The sequence below is a fragment of the Etheostoma cragini genome, chromosome 7 (assembly GCF_013103735.1).
Source record: "Etheostoma cragini isolate CJK2018 chromosome 7, CSU_Ecrag_1.0, whole genome shotgun sequence".
Classification (NCBI taxonomy): Eukaryota; Metazoa; Chordata; class Actinopteri; order Perciformes; family Percidae; genus Etheostoma; species Etheostoma cragini.
In genome coordinates this window covers 3,634,085-3,652,922 of record NC_048413.1, presented here as the reverse complement: position 1 = coordinate 3,652,922, position 18,838 = coordinate 3,634,085, and the positions used below count along the sequence as shown (strand labels likewise).

Genomic DNA, 18,838 nt, shown 5'->3' with positions numbered 1-18,838 from the left:
ATTGCCTTGAAGGTTTGTAACGACATTCCTGGTCCCCAGAGGATGAAGCCTAATGACTTTAGTGATCCCCTGACAGTTCCTCTAGCACCACCATGAGGTAGACATTTTTAGTTCAAAGGGATATTTATTACAATTGTTGGATGTATTACTTTTAAATTTGGAAGAGATACTTAAAGGTGTGTCCAGAGGATGAATGTCCTATTAGAGGATCCCCTGATCATCTAGCACCTATACATACCTACATTATCTTCACTTAAAACATTAAGTAAAAACTGTATGATAATTGTGCGTCTGGCTTCAACCATTTTTTTAATATCAAATAACCTGTCGACTGTTTTCTCGATTAACCAATTATTAGTTTGGTCTCTCAAATGTCAAAAAATTGTGAAAAATGTCAGTCAAAAAGCATCCTCAAATGTCTTGTTTTGTCCACAACTCAAAGATATGTTCAGTTTACTGTCATATTGGAGAAAAGAAACCTGAAAATATTCACATTACATAACGTTTAATCAGAGAAACTTTTTTTCTCTAAATACTCATAAATTCGCAATCTGATATATTGATTATCAAAATAGTTGCAGCTCTAATTGTGTGATATGCTTTCATTTGAAGTAATGTCATTTGCGTGGAAAAATACATTTTGCACATATGTAGGTTCATTTATTTGGTACCATATTATTGCAATTGAGCACAAAGTTAATAATAATAATTAATTGATACTGTTTATTGATCCCCAGTGGGGAAATTACAATTTACGCTCTGTTTTGTTTTGGAATCACTATGCCTGAAATACACACACACACACACACACACACACACACACACACACACACACGCTCAGGACCTATTCATGCACAAACTGAGAGATGTCAGAGTGAGTGGACTGCCAGTGCTGGACCAGCGCCCAGAGCCAGAGTGAGTGGGCTGCCAGTGTGCCAGCCTTGCTCAAGAGCATCTGGCAGCACCCAGGAGGTGAACTGGCATCTCTCCAGCTACCAATCCACACTCTGTTCTTTGGTCTGTACTGGGACCCCCTCTCTTGTTCCCAACCCAACTCCCTACGGACTGAACTACTACTAATAATTGTAATGGAGTATATGTAGGTTTTTCTTCAGTTCTGGGAGCTCTGTACTGTAACTACTGTATGCATAACAAAAAGTAAAGAGCTCCTCTTGTACAAGGAAATCCATCGTTCTTATGCATTAATTTACTGCAGCGGAAGCTCGAGTCGATCTTTGTCCTTAAGTGTTCCTGTTTTGCAGTGTCAGCTCAACGTTTGGCCACCGCAGATCCCCTGACACCTCCGAGTTCTCCAGTAGGAAGAAAAGCAGGCATCTTAAGTGACACAGCAACGCTTTCAAAGGGTCTCTTTCTGTTATAAATACACAGGCCGGGGCTGGCCAAGCCCGAGCTGCTCTTCCCCTCTGAGTCTCACTCTCAGCACCTCGCCTGTCAGCTGTCGTCTGGGGGAACTGGAGCTGGCCCCACGGCCCCTTCCTCCCGGCAGGTCACTCTATCAGAAATGCTACAGGAAACACACACGCTGTTTATAGACCCGCGGATTACTCTCACAGGTTTTGTTCGATGTGACAAACAGAACAGGATTTGGTTGTATATTTCCCATTAATTTTAAGCGCTCATTGCTATAAGTGTAACATTTTAGCTCTGTCTTTGTATGCCAATTGAAAATAAACATTCATTGGGATATTTTTCTCACAATAGAAGAGCACCAGTAGTTTTAAGAGCTAAACCTCAAATCCAATAAATCGGCCTTTCCCACAAACCACAGAGACCTATTAAAACAGAATAGCTTCATTACTGGCTGAAAGAGTCTGCTAGTGTGTGTGTGTGTGTGTGTGTGGGCATACTGTATTTCAATACCTGCATGTGTAAATAAGGGGGTGGTTTTAGGGCTTTTGTTGATTGATGGCAGGGCCCTTCAGGTTCCACCACTGGACGAGCTGTGGCCGTGATCCTAGGTGGTCTGTTGACGCCGGGTCCTGCTGGGGTGATAATTGAGAAGACGGGGCTTCGGAGGGTGTCAACTGGACCTTCACGCCTATAGGGATGTTCAGGTGGAATGTAGTCACGCTCGTTATCCCACCCACAGTGAAAATGTAATACAGCATAGCTTTTAAAAACACTTTCAGCTACCTGTAAAGTAGCCTGAAGGGAGGCAATAATCAAGCTCAGTTGGAAATAAAATACTTTTGGCAATTTTAGTGTCTTCCTTTAAGACCTCTAAAATTACAAAAGAAACACATTAAGGCGCTCATGAGGCTTTGCTCTACTGCTCTTTACACAAATACAAAGTCTTGTGATCCTGCTATCATTGAGGCTGAAAAAAAGCCCATCAGAGATAGCTTTTCAGTTAGTGTTATTCCGGGGTGTCTGGTTTCACACCGGGCTTACAATCCCTGCTCGCTGTCTGGTCGTTGTGTCGCCAGACTTGGACCTTTGGCCTGAAATACATTTTAGTGACTCACCCCCTGTTAGCAAATTGTGCTATTTTGGAGCTGATACACAAAGCTTGCAAAAGGAAAAGCTTGGTCTTGTTATAATTAAGCATTGAGTAATTCACATAGGTTTGTCAAGCGTGTACACCTGTACACGTGTTTACATGTCATGGATCCATTAGTTTGCCCTCCTGTTCCTTTGATCCCAGCTGCAGAAAATGCTCACAGACAAATTGCTTTTTTTTTCATTAAAAAAAATAATTTAATTGTCGCTCTGAAGACATCCTTATTCATGTAGCGGCACCACATACAGTACACAAGTCTGCACAGGCTGGATGCTTATTTTGACATGCCTTCCTAAACAGTGAGGGTTGGATTAAAGGGAGAGGAGTGTGTGAGGTTGTGTGGCCGATGCTGACTTGCTGGAGGCGTTACTTGCTTTACCACAGAGAATTTTTTAATCTGGTTGTGCCTGTGAGGGGCAGACACAACATAAAAACAGACTTTCTCGTGTCTTTTTGCTGAATTTGTTTCAATCACATCAATGCACGGTGGGTATGATTTCCCATGCTTATACAGTGACAGACATGATTTTACATCTCCATGGTTTCTTTACCAATTAAAGGGGAAATCCACTTTTTACACATCAAGGTCTTAGTCTTAGTACTACTTAGACTTGTGCATCAGCTGGATTCTCGCTATAGTACAAGATGACACGAAAATCCATCATACCAGGCTTCAAGTAATCCGTTTGTGTCTGGACAGCAGTGACCCAAACCAACCCGTGTCCGATGAGGAGCTACCAGCAGCTACAGGTGTGGTTTAGGTGTGTGTGACAGCCGTGATCGTTCATTCAAAACAACAATGGCAAACATGATGGACAGACGGTTCATCCAATCACCTGCCAGACATCATCCCAAACTGTTTCCAAGGATGGCTTCACAGATGGTTCCACCTGGTGCATCAGGTTAGAAACTACTGCATGTAAGAAAGAAGTTGTATAAAGCTTTTTGTGACTGCCAGAAGTGATGACACTTGAGGAAGTCATAAGTGAGCGTAGCAAACCTCTCTAACCCGCTCCTCATCTCTGTTTGTTGTTCATTGCACAAAGCTGAATTAGCTATTAGCATAACACACCTACAATTTCAACCAAACTGTTAGCAATCTAGTTGCATTATGGGTAATGTAGGCTCCAGGCACTGAAAAGCAAGAAGAATAAATGGAATAAAAAAGACATTTTTTCATATTCAGTCATATTTTTTGGAGTGCCAAATCCATGAAGTACTCTGAACTAAAGTTAAAGTAATTTAGTTGGTTCTTTAAAATATGCACCAAAAAGAAAAGAAGATACTGCCCCGTTGTGCTTTTGCAGTTACCGGTTATTATATTTTTAATGGCATAGTCCGCAGGGCATCGCACTCTGCTGAATCACATTCAATACCACAATATGCAGCACTGTGCAAATGTTTTGGGCGGGTATAAAAAAATGCTTCGAAAATGGAAGTAGTTTATTTTCATCAATTGACAAAATGCAGTGAATGAACAGAAGAAAATCAAATCAAATCAGTATTTGGCGTGACCACCCTTTGCCTTCAAGACGGCATCATTTTTTCTCGGTACACTTGCCCGCAGTTATTGAAGGAACTCGGCTGGTAGGTTGTTCCAAACCTCTTGGAGAACTAACCACAGATCTTCTGTGGGTGTAGGCCTCCTCAAATCCTTCTGTCTCATCATGTAATCCCAGACACACTCGATGATGTTGAGATCAGGGCTCTGTGGGGCCACGCCATCACTTCATGACTTCTTGTTCTTCTTTACACTGAAGATGGTTCTTAATGGCCTTGGCTGTATGTTTGGCATCCAGCTGCAGAATACATTTGGGGCCAATCATATGGCTTCCTGATGGCATTGCATGATGGATAAGTGTCCGCCTGTATTTCTCAGCATTGAGAACATCCTTAATCCTGACCAAATCTCCAACTCCATTTGCAGAAATGCAGCCCCAAACTTGCAAGGAACCTCCACCATGCTTCCCTGTTGCCTGCAGATACTCATTATTGTGGCACTCTCCAGCCCTTCGGCTAACAAACTGCTTTCTGCTACAGCCAAATATTTCAAAATTTGGACTCACCAGTCCAGAGCACTTGCTGCCATGTTTCTGAACCCCATTCCTTTGTTCATAGTTGAGTCACTTGGCCTTGTTTCCATTTCGGAAGTCTGGCTTTTTGGCAGCAACTCTTCCATGAAGACCACTTCTGGCCATACTTCTCCAGACAGTATATGGTGTACCTGGGTCCCACTGGTCTCTGCCAGTTCTGAGCTGATGTTACTGCTTGACATCTTCTCATTTCAAAGGGAAATAAGCTTGATATGTTTTTCATCTGCTGCACACAAGTCTCCTTGGCCGACCACTGCCTCTGCGATCGGCAACGTTGCCCAACTTTTCGGAAGTGGACCTATAGGAATTGATGCTGGTTTGAAGGCAAAGGGTAGCCACACCAAACGTTGATGTGATTTAGATTTTGCATTTTGTAAATTGATAAAAATAAACAATCATTGTTTATATTTTTGAAAGCATTCTTAGTTTACAGCATTTTTTCTAAAAAGGAACATGCGTGTCAAGAAAGTGCAAGTCCTACTGTTTCTCTCCAGTGGAGGCCCAAGCTTATTGTGCAATGCATGGCATGATCGTTGTGTGGGGTAGGGAATGAATGACCTGGGGGAAGATGGTTAGGCAGGCACTCCAAGCATGTGTTCAAAAATGCGGACTAATCCTTCACCTTTTACTCAATGGCCCCCTTCACTTCTCTCCACAAGCCTCTTTTTCTGAGAAAATCCGACCTGTTTGTTGCACCCACAGTATTAGTCATGGAACACTTTAGGAAGACAATCCCTGCACGTTGTCAAAGAGTGTTTGTCTGTTGAATGGAGCTTCCTTCCACTTCCTCCCCATCCAATCGCTTTGGATTAAAGCCTGTAGAAATGTCGGAGAGCTGCAGAGAGCAGAAGGGCCTCACTCATCGGGCCCTTGCAGAAGGGGCCCAGGCAGAGGTTTAGTGTCAGAAGTGGCAGTTTGTCAATTCACCCACCACTCCAGGCAAGCGTTAAACAAATAGGAAACTCTGTCTCTCTAACACAAAAAAGGACAAAGCTTTTCCTGTTGTTCCAAACCTGCCGGTTATGGAAAAGTACATTTCTCCCAAGGCTTTTTCTATTTCTCTGTCTCTTTCATCACTCTTTTTTTAACACAAGGCCAAGCACATAAAAAACATGTGCACACATTTTATTTTTACACTATCTAAGTGTTCTAATGGATCAGATTTAATGCAACCTTGCTAATAATACTGCTGCACCTACTCCACTGGTAGCAGCGGGTCAAGTAAAGGGAGTGCTGGAGGTTCTGCAGTTAGGGCCGTGTTGGTGCCTGGTAGTGCTCCCTTTTTTCAGCATATTCTACCTAAAGAGAAGACCGTATGAGTCAGGCTTTGGTCCACTTAATGCTCTCTGCAGTTTACATTCCAATCCTGTTTAGTACACTCAAGTCTAGGCGGATAGATAGATCTTTAAAGGGGGAGAGAGTAAAAGAGAGCGAAGGGTGGTTAAGGAGGGATGGAGGGTCAAGGAGGTTGGGAATTCATTTTGCAAAGGAGTGCAGGCACACTGCTTGCTTGAAAGGGCACAACTTGGTGTTTAAAATCAACTGATAGGAATGAGCAATACCCCGGGCTGCCTTTTTTTCAGCTTTTACCTTTCTATGTTTGTATATCACACGCTCTGCTGGGAACAAAAGTAGATACAATCTGTGAGCTCATGAGATGTTTTAAATGCTAAACCTCGGTTGCTTCTATGAGAAAACAGCATTACATATTTTTATGAGAGATCATCACTCCTGTCTGTGGGACGTTTGTCTAGTATGTTTTCTGTAACACATTGGTTAGGCATTTCAAGATGTTTCTCACAGATTGACCTGCAGCTGCATCAGTGGGTTTATTAGCCGAGTGGGCGAATCGAGTCCCATGAGGAGTTCTTCTCACACTGCTTCTGACAGGCTATGGCTGTCACAGAGATGTGACCAGAATGGGAATGCTGGAGTGTGGGTTTATTATACTCTGTGAATGAGAGTGGGTGTGTGTTTGCATGTGCTACCACATGCCAGTGTGAGTTTTGCAGACACTTTTGTGTTTGTAGTTTAAAGGACCAAAGCAGTGGTTTGTCTGTAAATGGTTTACTGTACAAAACACAAAGACATTTTCTTTACAACTACAAAATGCATTTCCTGCAGAAATACTTGTAAACGCTGAAAGGCTAAAAAATCATGTCAAGTCATGCGATATTCACTCTCTTCCAAGCACAGAAAAAGGCTGAATGAAACGCTAAACTCAAACAGTGATAACACAAATACTGTAAAAGAAGCTATGAACAATGAAGCAATAAACCTAAATTGGGGGTGGAAGTAGCTCAGTACAGGGGAAGTTGGGTTGGGAAACAGAGGGTTGTTGGTTCAAGTCCCCATATGGACCAAAAGTACAGAGTGCGGATCGGCAGCTGGAAAGATGTGAATTCACCTCCTGCCAGGGGCCCTTGAGCAAGGCACTGTATCCTCCCCAACCACCTGGCAGGCAACTCACTCTGGGATCTCTCAATTTGTGCATGATTAAGTCCTGAGCCTGTGTGTAGTGATTACTAACAATAAGAGTGTAAATTGTAATTTCACAGTATCTGAAAAGTCTGAAAAGATACTGTAAAATGAATCCAACATTTTAATAGAAAAGATAAATTGGCATATTTGTGAAATTAAAACATTAACTAATAGCTTAAGGATTCACTTTCATTCATTTTAATCCATTATTGCAACTAAATTGTATACAGTACATGTAGTTGGGAGTCCCTACTTTGTCTGTCTTACAGCTAAGGGGTCCTTGGCCTAAAACGTTGAAGACTGCTTATTTAAATCCCTTCTGTGGGTAAAAGTACGTGGGAGGAGTATCATTTCAAAGATGAAGAGCCTGAAGAGTATTTGGAGATTGCTCCATTGACTTTAATGTAAAATATTTTTTTTAATAAGAATAGCAGGGGGGAAATTGTAGAAGTTCAATCATGTGCTTAAAGAACTAAACATTTTGACCTGTCAAAGGTTGTTGTAGCTGAACGTATGCAGAAGTTAGAGGTGACCAAAAAAAGCTGGTATAGCTCCATAGTCTGCCATACTATGCATTCATACTGCGAACATCTAAAACTGATCTAAAAGTTCCTATCTCATGCTCAAATGACTCCCATAATTGTTTGCATGCTATCTCAACATACTGTTGTGAGCAAGCAAGCCCCAGTTAGGAAATATTAAGTACAGAAGCTGTGGTTACTATGGAAACGTGAATGCCACATTAGTTGCCCTATCATTGTCTCAGGATCAATGTTATGATACAAAAAAATCAGATGATGAAACAATTAACGTAGTTTTATTCCACTAAGTCAGATACATTTGTTCTTGTGGTCTTACAGATAAAATCTGTGGTGGGTTGAGAAGCTTAGAATAAATGTTTTTTATCCATTTCAGGAAACAAAGAACCATGGGAATCAGATTGACTGTTAACGGCCAGTGACTGTGAAATTAAATAAACTTGCTTGCAGTACAACTGTGCATGTTGAGGAGCCTGCATTTGTTTGGACGTGGGTAACAGCAGGTCTCCAGCTGCAAGATTTAGCAACTGCTGATGGAAGAAAAGATCTTGGCTTTAATTTTACAGTGTACCAGTCTTTTCCCAGAATGTTCTGCTTCTGTCCCATTACTTATCAGTTGTTCCCGAACCAAAATGCATTTTTTTCTTTGGTCCCACTAAACAACAGCTGGCCAAACTTAAGGCCCGTCCTCAAGCTTCTGTTTTCCATCATCTGTCATCTCATAATCCATGGATTCGGGTGTTATTTCTTTCTAGAACTACTACTATTTTGAAGGCAAATTCCTTTTGGTTGGAATGTATGTGCCTGTCTGTGTTTCACATGTGTGTACAATATTTGTGTGTATGTGCATGTACATGTGCATACCGAGCATCTACCTGGTTGCCCTCTGGAAATTGCAACAAGTTACTAGAGCGAGGGGAATGTCTAAGAGGTGTCCTCTGGGTTGGGTGGAGTTGAAAGAATTACAGGCAGTCATGACCTTTATCTTGAGGGAGATAACTCAGTACTACTTAACTCAGTAGGCGTGCCTCAACTCCTAGACTGAGTTTAAAGGTCACGGCTTTTTAAACTAAAATGTTGTAGCATAGTGAGAATGCAAATTTGTACGGTATATAGTCCTGCAGATGAGGCCAGATTGACTTTCTCAAACAAGTGTAGCTCAACATGTTAGCTTTAAGATCCGATGCAAATATGAACTCGGGCTGACCCAGCCAAGGCTGCTTTGTAATTTTGTGGTGGTTTTTGCCCAGATGACATCCAACGTGTTCAGATGATACCCCAACCCAAGGGAGTGGGAAGCAGGAAATGATCGCACCACTGGTTGGCTGCTCGGCATCACTGAAAAGAATTTGGTTAGTCAGCGGTTTCCTTTTGAAAATGGCCCAGGATTGTTGTTGTAAGGGTGTTCAGTCAGAGGAGATAGGATTTGGGGGGATATATGTAGTTATTTATTAGCTGGAACCATTTAAATGGGAAAACCACCATGACAGAGATGGGTGGAAATAGGAACTGGCGGGCCATGCCAACTGAAAATGCCAGGGATGGGATCCTGCCAGCGTCATATCCCAACTTATAGCCAGAGTCTGGGCTGTCTGGATGCTAAGATGGAGAAAGCAGATATAATAAACCCACACTTTGCTCCACTTGGGTGGGCAGAGTAGACATTATCAAGATGATCAGATATATGATTGGCTGGCCAAGCTTTTAGTCTCCTCATTGAGAGTGTGTACGGGTCTATCAGGTGCATTGCAAGGTGCACTCTGTCTTTTTATCCATTTTACTTGTCAAGGATTGCCTTTGGAGAAGGTTGTGATGGAAATGTATACAGATTTAATCTTTTTAATAAGAAATTATTTTGGTACTATTACCATAAATAACAAGACTATTCTACTTGTAGGAATACATTGGCAATGTCAGTATATCTGTGTGTCCCCATTTTGGTACAGAGGGAAGTACCTCAACAACTACTGGACAGATTTTTTGTACAGATATTTATGGTCCCCAGAGGAAGAACCCTAAAGACTTTGGTGATCCCCTGACTTTTCCTAGTGACACCATGAGGTTTTTTTTGGTGAAATTTCTCAATAACTATTGGATGGTACATACATTAATATTTCCCTCAGAATAAATAACTTTGGTGATCCCTTAACTTTTTTTCTAGCGTTGTTATCAGATCTATATATTTTTTCAAATTCTTACATGGCATTCATTAACTGTAACACTAAAGACATTCCTATCACCCTCAGTTGTACTTTGTGTTTATGCTAATTAGCTAATGCTAGCATGTTTATGTGCCAACCTAAGATGTGGAACATGGTAAACATAGCACCTGCTAAACATTAGCATGTTAAAATGGTCACAAATGTAGCATGTTAGCATTTTGGGATAACCATTTATATCAAAGCACTGCTACGACTAAGTACAGCCTCACAGAGATGCTAGTATGGCTTCATTTAACAAAAGATTTCTCCAATATTGTCTAAAACAGGGGTTTGCAACCTTTTTTTAAATTTTTCTTGCTATCAGCATTAAGCCTGCCAACATCTACTGAGCCCGCCCACCTTTGCGACGACTTCCGTGAAGAAGGAAACAGGTACTGGCCAATCAGAGGTAGTGTAGGGCGGGCCTTCGCTGAATGCAGATAGTGAAAAAAGTCAATCAAACTACCATAAATAACAGACTGTGCTCTTGCCAGTGGCTGTATGAGAGGTCATTTGGCATGCACGGATTGTAACTTTTCCAAAAAGCTCTCTTGAACACTTCCTACTAGTGTTCCATTGGTTGAGCTGCCAGTGCTATGGTTGCTGACCCCTGGTCTTAAAATAGTTGCGCAAGATCGTTGCCTAATTAAAAGAGTTTAAAATTTTGATTTGAGTCAGAAATTGGCTGATCAAAGATAAGTTGTGAGGTTTGATTTGCTGCCTAAGAACCATGTACGCATATAGTTGTTGAATGAAATTCTACCCATCTGTGGCTCAAGGCCAGGCACTCCCAGTTACACATCCCCCAGTTACACCCCTGCTAGTTCCAATAATATAACATGCTTAATGATATGATGATCACAGATTTGGAAGTGACTTGTCCTCTTAGGGGCTTCATTTATTTGGGTTGTTTACTGATCCTGGAGGTAACCTCATGTTTCCGTGATAGACTCCTTCCTAATCCATGAGCAGGGAACCAGTTGTGTGTGTTTTTATTTACCCAAGGGGGGTGGACTTAAAAGCATACTTTGAAAGATTTATGTCATTTGGATCTCAACTTCAGCTGCTTTCACAGTTTTTTGTGTGTGTGTGTGTACGTGTCTGTCTGTGCGATTGTCTGCTTGTAATTGTGTATTTATAGGTGGGTCATTGCAGTCAGCTGTGAATACATGATGCCAATTTCCACCATTCAGATTATAATTACATACAGTACAACAGCAAATAGTCATGATTTCTTTGGACATTTGAGCTGTGAAAGAAACTCAAAGCCCTGAATGAGCTCTGTTCATGGCGGCGTCATGAACTTTTGTTTGCATGCAACCTCTTAAAAGGCCTCTAAGAGATAATAAATGGTCAAAGTAAACACATCACAATGCCCTGTTTCCTGTGTCAGCTTTTGTTTTCCCTCCACCCTTCCAGGGTCCTTGCGTAGCACTGGGTGTAACCTTTCTCCGCGAAGACTTCAACCTCTGTAAATCTCTCTGTGTTTGCTGCAGGTGACTCAGGCCTCCAAGGTGTGGGGAGAGGTTCCTCTCCCAGAAGACTTGGAAAGGGGAAGTGATGTCCAGGCGTCTCCGAGCTTACTGGACGATGACGAGGACTTTGCTGCTGATGAAGCGTCAGGAGGTGGGCTTAATAGAGGCTGGGAGACGACAAACCACAGCAACAGCTGCCCTTAATTCATGGGGGATGTTTTTCATTATGCCTTCCTTAGATTGTTAACCCACCCCAATACTTAAAATGAGGGAATTTTGCTCAGAGATACGTAATGAAATACAGTACATATTTTGATTATTTCATCCTACATACTGTATGAGAAGTCAAGTTTATTTCTTCCATAAAAATGAAAATTACAGTGCTCATACCCACGTTAATGGCTGAAAAAACTAGAGCATGAATACAATACAACAAATACACTATACAATACCATACAATACATAAATACAGTACAAAACTTATAAAAATGTACGTTTACAGTGCTTGTTTTGCTGCATGAATACTAATTTGAAGGACTCACCATTTTCAGCAGATTTGATGTTCTAAATGTTACATAAGTAGGATTGGACATCAAAAACCAGTTCCAACGTGGAATTGTTTAAAAAAAACGACATTTCCAATGGAATTGTTTTATTTATTGGAATTGTTTGGAAAATTTGGTTTTGAATCCGATCATCCGATCCAAATTTAATATGCAGAATTTCTGGATTCCGCGGCGGCCAACGTACTTCCAGGCGCTTGTTGTGTTGCAGCCACGGAGCACAGTGCCGCTTTATTTATCTTATGCGCTGAAAAAGTCTGGTAAAACTCTAAATCCCCATTGAATCCAAATAAAATTTTCCTCTGTGAAATAAGCATGTGACCCGTTTCAACTCCACCCCCCAATATTTGGATTCGATAAAAAACAGAATCGAACGGAAGAATCTGAATCAAATTTATTAAAAATCCAAACAATGCCCAACCCTATGCATTAAGTAAGTGTGTACACAGAGTGTAGTGCAGTAATTTACCCATTGGGGACTAATAAACAAATTAAAAAATAAAAAATAAAACTAAGCATGGTTTTCTTTCTGGCCTGGAATCTGTGCATTTACCATATTTCCTATAAACATCTGTCTCAAAAGATCTGCCCAGTGGAGAAGATGATGGAAGCACACCATGGCCTCCAGTCTCCGAGACCACAGGTAAGCGACCATGAAATCCAGTTTTCATTGTCAAATCTTGTTGATGTGCGTAGATCACTCAGCCCTCTAAAGCTCCCGCACACTCTGTGTGTGTGTGTGTGTGTGTGTGTGTGCTGGTACATGATGTCTGTCTGTGCCTGAATGATGATGCCCCCACATCCTGCGACACTCTCTCCTCCTTCCTCAACAGATTGCCAAAGTCTGGTCATAACACCCACTTTCAGCTTTGTCTTTTTTGAGACGTAAACATCCTCTCTCCTCTTTCATTCTTTTCAACCAGCGGCAGAGGTGACAGAATATAAGATAAATGAAAGCCCCATGACCAATAAAAGCTGCAGCAGAGCACCTCTGTTTTGCGTTCCATTCACTCCTACACGTTTCCCAGCCCCCTTCATTTTTGAAGACTTGTAAACTATTTCTACGCAGGTACCCCACCTAATCACATTGTGCAGTAGCACAAGACAATTAAAAACAGCATCCCTTCCCCCCGTCTGACCCTCCATGTGTTTAAATGGCTCTGGTTAATAGAGGAATTTACAACCTGGCATACACATTGTATGTCAAAAAGCACACAATGCAATAACATAAATCAAGCATCTTATTGCAAAACTGAAATTCAGATAAAAAATTCATTAAGGCATAGTGAGCAGTTACACAGAAGCAGCATGTCCAGACCCAGAAGGTCGAGAGTCATATCCAAGTTGTGTTGATCAAAAAATGTCAAGAAAGATCCCTATGCTTCCACAAATTTCTTTAGGGATCATCGACTTATTTTATTTTGACAGACCAATGCTGATACTTAACTAGAGCTGGTTCTAGCTGCCGTGGCATACTTGACAACATATTCAACAAAGTTATACCTATACAAGTTATTAACAGCGTTCACACTAACCCAATATTCTTTTTGCAACAACTAGTAGTGTTAGAAAAACTACAACACCACACCTGATCTAGCTGGACCGGAATCAAAACTACAGGCACACCGCACACACTTGTTCGGGCTTGCGAGGCGGCCAAAGAGTAGGAACGTTACGTTTGAGTGGATGGCGAGCGCAAGACGCCGAAACAATTAAAAGTTGGCAAATGGTTCCATTGACAAGACCAAAGTGTTCTGTGTGTTTGGTCGTTGAATTGATCTATCATCGCAACACATCCAGTCTGAAATACCACTTTTCAAGCTCACAGCTGATGCCAGTCCCCCCCCCCCCAATCAAAGTATTTTTTCACCCCTTTATTGATGGACAGTGTTACATTGTATGAGAGATTATTTGCTGAAAGTGAGCATGCTAGGATGAAATTGAACACTACAGAAGACTAAATGCTAATCTTGTTTACATTTTTTTTTTTTACTTTTACAAGTTGATAAGAGCATTAAAATGAGAAAAAATAATGGGACGAAAGGAAACCAAGGGACATTTAGAATAGGTAAAAATGTGCGATTAATTGCAAGTTAACTAAGAAATATTGCGATTAATCGCGATTAAATGTTTTAATCATTTGACAGGACTAATCTAAACTATATACATTTTCTGTTCAAGAGCAATTTTGGAAATTCTGAAGATATACAGTATATTATATAACCTCCCCGCTCTGCTGCAGTGTATTCCTTTATCAAGGCAGATACATGTTGATATCCTGGCACGTCAGAATATTTTCTTATTAAAGACAAAGGCCTGGTACGATAATAGCTGCTGTTTCTTAGTTTGTCCTTGGTGCCTTGATGCTGGCACTCAACAGGTTGGCGGAGCCGATTACATCATGGCAGAATAATTGTTTTGGTAGCAGCGTTGCAAGCTGACATCATAGCTCAGGACACATTGCATGTGGCTCGCTCACAGAAATAGCACAGCTGTGTGGCCTATCACTGAATTTAGCCACTTAAAGGTGCCAGAGGAGCTTTTAACAGAGGTGACATTAATGTGCATGGAGCATGTGTTTTTGACCGATTAGGCTGGTAAGGTTTAACCGGAAGCGGAGTAGTTAGTTAACATCGAGAAAGATAGATTGATTAAAGTGTACTTGTAAGACAGTGAGTCTTTTCTTGAAAACACAGCTTTGCAAGTTAATTTCAATGTGAAAGATTTATTTCAACCTTCTAATCAAAGTTGTCATATTAAAGTGTGTGTGTGTGTGTGTGTGTGTGTGTGTGTGTGTGTGTGTTTGTGTGTTTGTGTATGTGTGTGTGTGTGTGTGTGTAGGGGGGGGAGGGGGGTCCTGGTGGATCCTCTAACCCTCTGAGTCAAATACAAATGTTCAAAAAGAATACGTAAATCTAAGAATCCAAATCCTGTTTGGGCTTTGTCGACAGCATGGAATGTTAATGTGCTTACATTTACATAACATGTGCATACAAACATTCCCCATTACTTTGGTTTATTGCTCCTGTTTCCATAAACCTCCCTGGCGTTTGTAACCACATAAAGGTCAGTATTGCTTTAATGTGGCAAGTAAATAGGAGGCTGAGATTATGCAGTATTTTCTTTTAATATCTTATCCTATCTCAAAGGTGGCGAGACATTTGCATTGTGCTCAGTATGATCCCGATGCTCTGATTGGTGGAGGCCGGCTTTGTCCATATATAGATCTGAGCCCGACAGCAATGGGAAGGAAATTCGGTTTCCTGTGCTTGTATTTTTTACTTGAGTGTCTCTGTCCTGTTGGCTGTCCAGACTGCTCACACAAGCCTCTGCCTTCCTTCCCCCTCCACTACTTTAAAGTGGTTAGGTGCCACAGTTGCCCCCATTATGCCTTTATATCCTGTTTTTCTACTATTCATCATTGGTTAAGGTATTTCCATTTCCTACTGTCTTAGTCTTGTGCAATGGAGCTGTGTAATCAACATCTGTTACCTAAACGGTTGTTGAGATAAAGCTATTTTAAACCTCTTTTGTCTATTGTTCTTTATCCCCCCCTCCTTAATCTTAGTCTGCAATCTTCTCCAGAGAGATAGAGTTTGGGTCCCATGTCCTCCCAACCTCTTGTCTTGACCTACACACTCAGATCCCCAAAGAGATTTCTGGGACACAAGATAAGATTATCTCATCTGTGAGAGCCTTTCCTCGCTCCACAGGCTCCATTACAAACATTCCCGTTGCACCAAGGATATTGGCCACTTTGTTTAGAAACCAAAAGAAACAACGGTTACCAAGTCCACTTAGTAATGGGTGCGGTGGTTGGTTTAGGGTCTGCTGGGGTTTAATTCTTCCCGGTGCTAATTTTGGTTGAAAAGCTTGAGAATTCATATCCATACAAAAGTGGTTCTGGAAGGGTTTGCCAGGCTGTACACAATATGGATCAAAAAGTCTCCAGCTAACGATATGATGCAACACCCTTTCCTTAGTTCAGTCCTCAACACGTCTCCGTTGTCTCATCCAACCTGCCGGCCAAAAGAACTGAAGTTTTATAATGGTACATTTTTGATTTTACAGAAATCATTAAACATTGTCTATGTGGTGAGAACCCCAGCCAGACTAAATGTTAATTTACAGACTGAAAAGATCGTGCTTTTACAGTCATTATGTATTCGTAGTTACACCAGTATTGTAATGTATCATTCTGGGATTGTCTAGCAATATATTTATTATCGTACAATTGCTGTATTGGGATGTTATTGCTATCGTAAGCCATGTATCGTATCGTGAGGTACCCTGTGATTCCCACCGCTAGTTAAATACAGTATATGTATATAGTTCCAACTACTTTTGATTTACTCAGTGTTCTTTGACACGCTGGTTTGAGATTAAACATGTGTAGCTGGGAGTTTGTCATTTTGATTCAAGCGTGAGCAGAGAGAGGTGTTCTGTGTTTAGTCTGCAGGGATGTCTAGCGTGCACTTGAAGGAAAGGCTGTCCTTGATCCACTGACTCACAGACAGGTGATTGCATTTCTGTGTAGCCTCAGCTGGTTTTGCATCAGTTGCTAGTGGGTGCTTACTGAAAAAACACAATCTAGGTTTCATATTATTCTGTTATCTCTAGAGGAGAACAGATGTTGCCTTAGAAGTGGACAATACGTCAGGGTAATGTGGCCCGTCTGTCACTTTGGCCCGGGGAGCAGACAGGCTGCAGCCAGGCCACCCACTCCGTTATTCTGCCTTTTGCATGGGTAGTCTGTGAGATGTGCATCTCAGTGACATAGCCTCTGTTTGGTGTGTGTGTGTGTGTGTGTGTGTGTGTGTGTGTTAGTCTATGTGTATGTGTCACATACTGGGACAATCCTGGGTAGTTACACAGGGGGCTGGTGCTAGCAGCTGCAGCTATTTTGGAGAGGTCTTTGTTGTTGCAGTGCTGGGGGCCCTCAAGGTGGTCACACACTGACCCAAGAGCACAGCAGAAACCAGTGTTGTAGTCAAGACCGCCTAAACCGAGACCAAGTAATCACAATACCTGAGTGTATCAAGACCATTACCAGATAAAGGCAGGGCGATACCGAGTCAAGAGCACCACCCAACCAGTGCGAGTCCCACACGGCATGCCTCAAATTAAAGTGGGAAATAACCATAAGCACTCCTCAAATTGATCTGAAAGATCCACATTCCCACTAGTGCTGGGCTACACGGTAGGCCGCGGGGTCTTAAGAATAGCAACGTATCGGTTTCAATACGATCATTTAAAAATGCAATGCACTTATATAGGAGACAAGGATTAAATATTATATATAATTTATTTAATGCCTAATGATGCTTATGTGTGGTTGTCATCACGTGACAGTGTGGCTGGGAAGCTGGGGGATGGCAGGTCTTTGCACCAAATGACCTGGTCTGGAAGAAGAACAGGACAGGCAGTCTTTGGGGTTGCACCCTAATGAGAAGGGAGAGGTGTTTCAGTATTAGTGTTTGGTATTCACTTTCTGAACGCTGTAGGCACAAGCCAACAGTTTGATGGCGCCATCTGAGCCTTACATCATCATCATGACGGACCGCTGAAGTCACGAGGACCCACAAGGTCTCGCAAATTCATGTAGAATAGAACCACAAACCAACAACAGTTAGTTTCTATCCAGAGAAATAGAGGGGGAACAACTCTGTGCTGTATTTTCAAGGTGTAGTGCAGGTCCTCCGTGAGCACGGCCTATTTTATTTTGAAAATGAACAAGATGTTTTATCTGTTTCTGTGCTCGACTTCCTGTCCCGCGCTATCTGCCGTGTGCTGAATTGCTGCGGAGCTTTCCGGCGTCCGGCAAAAATAGAAGCTCTGGATATCTGCTCTGGAGGACTGGGGACAACCGGAGCTGGGACACAGCTGGGACCCAGTCAGTGAAAACACACACATTGACTTTAATGGGAACCTAATGACTCCGCAGCCGTTCCGCCTCCGGTGGAATTTGGGGCTGATGTTATCAATATTTGGATAGCGCCCAACTCAACCAAACTAATTCCCATAAATACAAATTTTGATTATTCTTCATTCTCTTTTCTATATTTTATATAGTGTATCATGCGAAATGCCTACAAAAACAAATCAAAAAGCAACTTCTTCTGGTGTTCTGGACCAGTCTTGAAAAAAAGTCCAGATAAAGAGTCCTCTTTATCTAAGACGGAGACAAGACCTGCAAAAAGTGTTCTTGAGAGACCGAACTTGAGTACTACAACTCTGGCAGAAACTTGCCTCACATTATAATCAGACAAATTACTCCCTTTTGTGGAAAAGGCAGACAAAACACGAGGACTGTGTTGTTGAAGGTTGGTATGGGGTTGAGACTTATTACTGCACCTTGCTCCGTGATGCTACACTCTGTTGTACCAATAACAAAATGCGTTGCCTTGGAGAACTCGCCTGCAACGCTCCTCTTTAGGAAAGAGATGTTGAGGTTGAGTTCATTGAGAGAGAGAGAGCGTGTGCGGCTGTTTGAATAGCTTTTTTTCCCCCTCAAGGACAGGCTTGTAACGGCTACATCTGTTTGTTTTGATGGCCTTCACTATAATCCTTGCTGCAGCAGAAGAAGAACAGCCCAAGTTGGAGAAAGGAAAATGGTTTGTTGTGTCACAAAACAAATACGGAATTAGAACTTGTGGTTATTTTGGCAGGGTTATCAGTTTTCCCGTAGTTTTCCCACATCTCAGAGTTTCTTTGGATACAGCTCCACAGTCTAAGAGCAGCTTCTTGTTTGAAAACTAGAGAATTTTCATATGAAAAAATAAGTCTCCTGGGATTTGTTACATTGTTAACTTGTATTCTTCTTTAGGATGATACAGTCAGTACATGCACTTTCTTACTTTCTCCCCCAGTTGGTAAGAGGGTTATCTTGGCAAAGTCTCATACAGCAACTGCTTTGTTTCAGTCAGTGATCATCAGCACATAAAAGAGTGGTGCGTAATAATTAA

General features: G+C 41.8%; 1 protein-coding gene across 13 annotated transcripts in view; it reads left to right on the top strand.

Annotated features, from left to right (window-relative positions):
• The window catches only part of hspg2 (heparan sulfate proteoglycan 2), a 121,496-nt gene that overhangs the window by 22,317 nt on the left and 80,341 nt on the right, over nt 1–18,838 (top strand). For all 13 annotated transcript variants that reach the window (XM_034875724.1, XM_034875720.1, XM_034875730.1 and 10 more), the window contains exons 2-3: nt 11,332–11,461; nt 12,457–12,516. In XM_034875724.1, the coding sequence (XP_034731615.1) occupies nt 11,332–11,461; nt 12,457–12,516 (190 nt within the window). The remainder of the gene's footprint in view (nt 1–11,331; nt 11,462–12,456; nt 12,517–18,838) is intronic.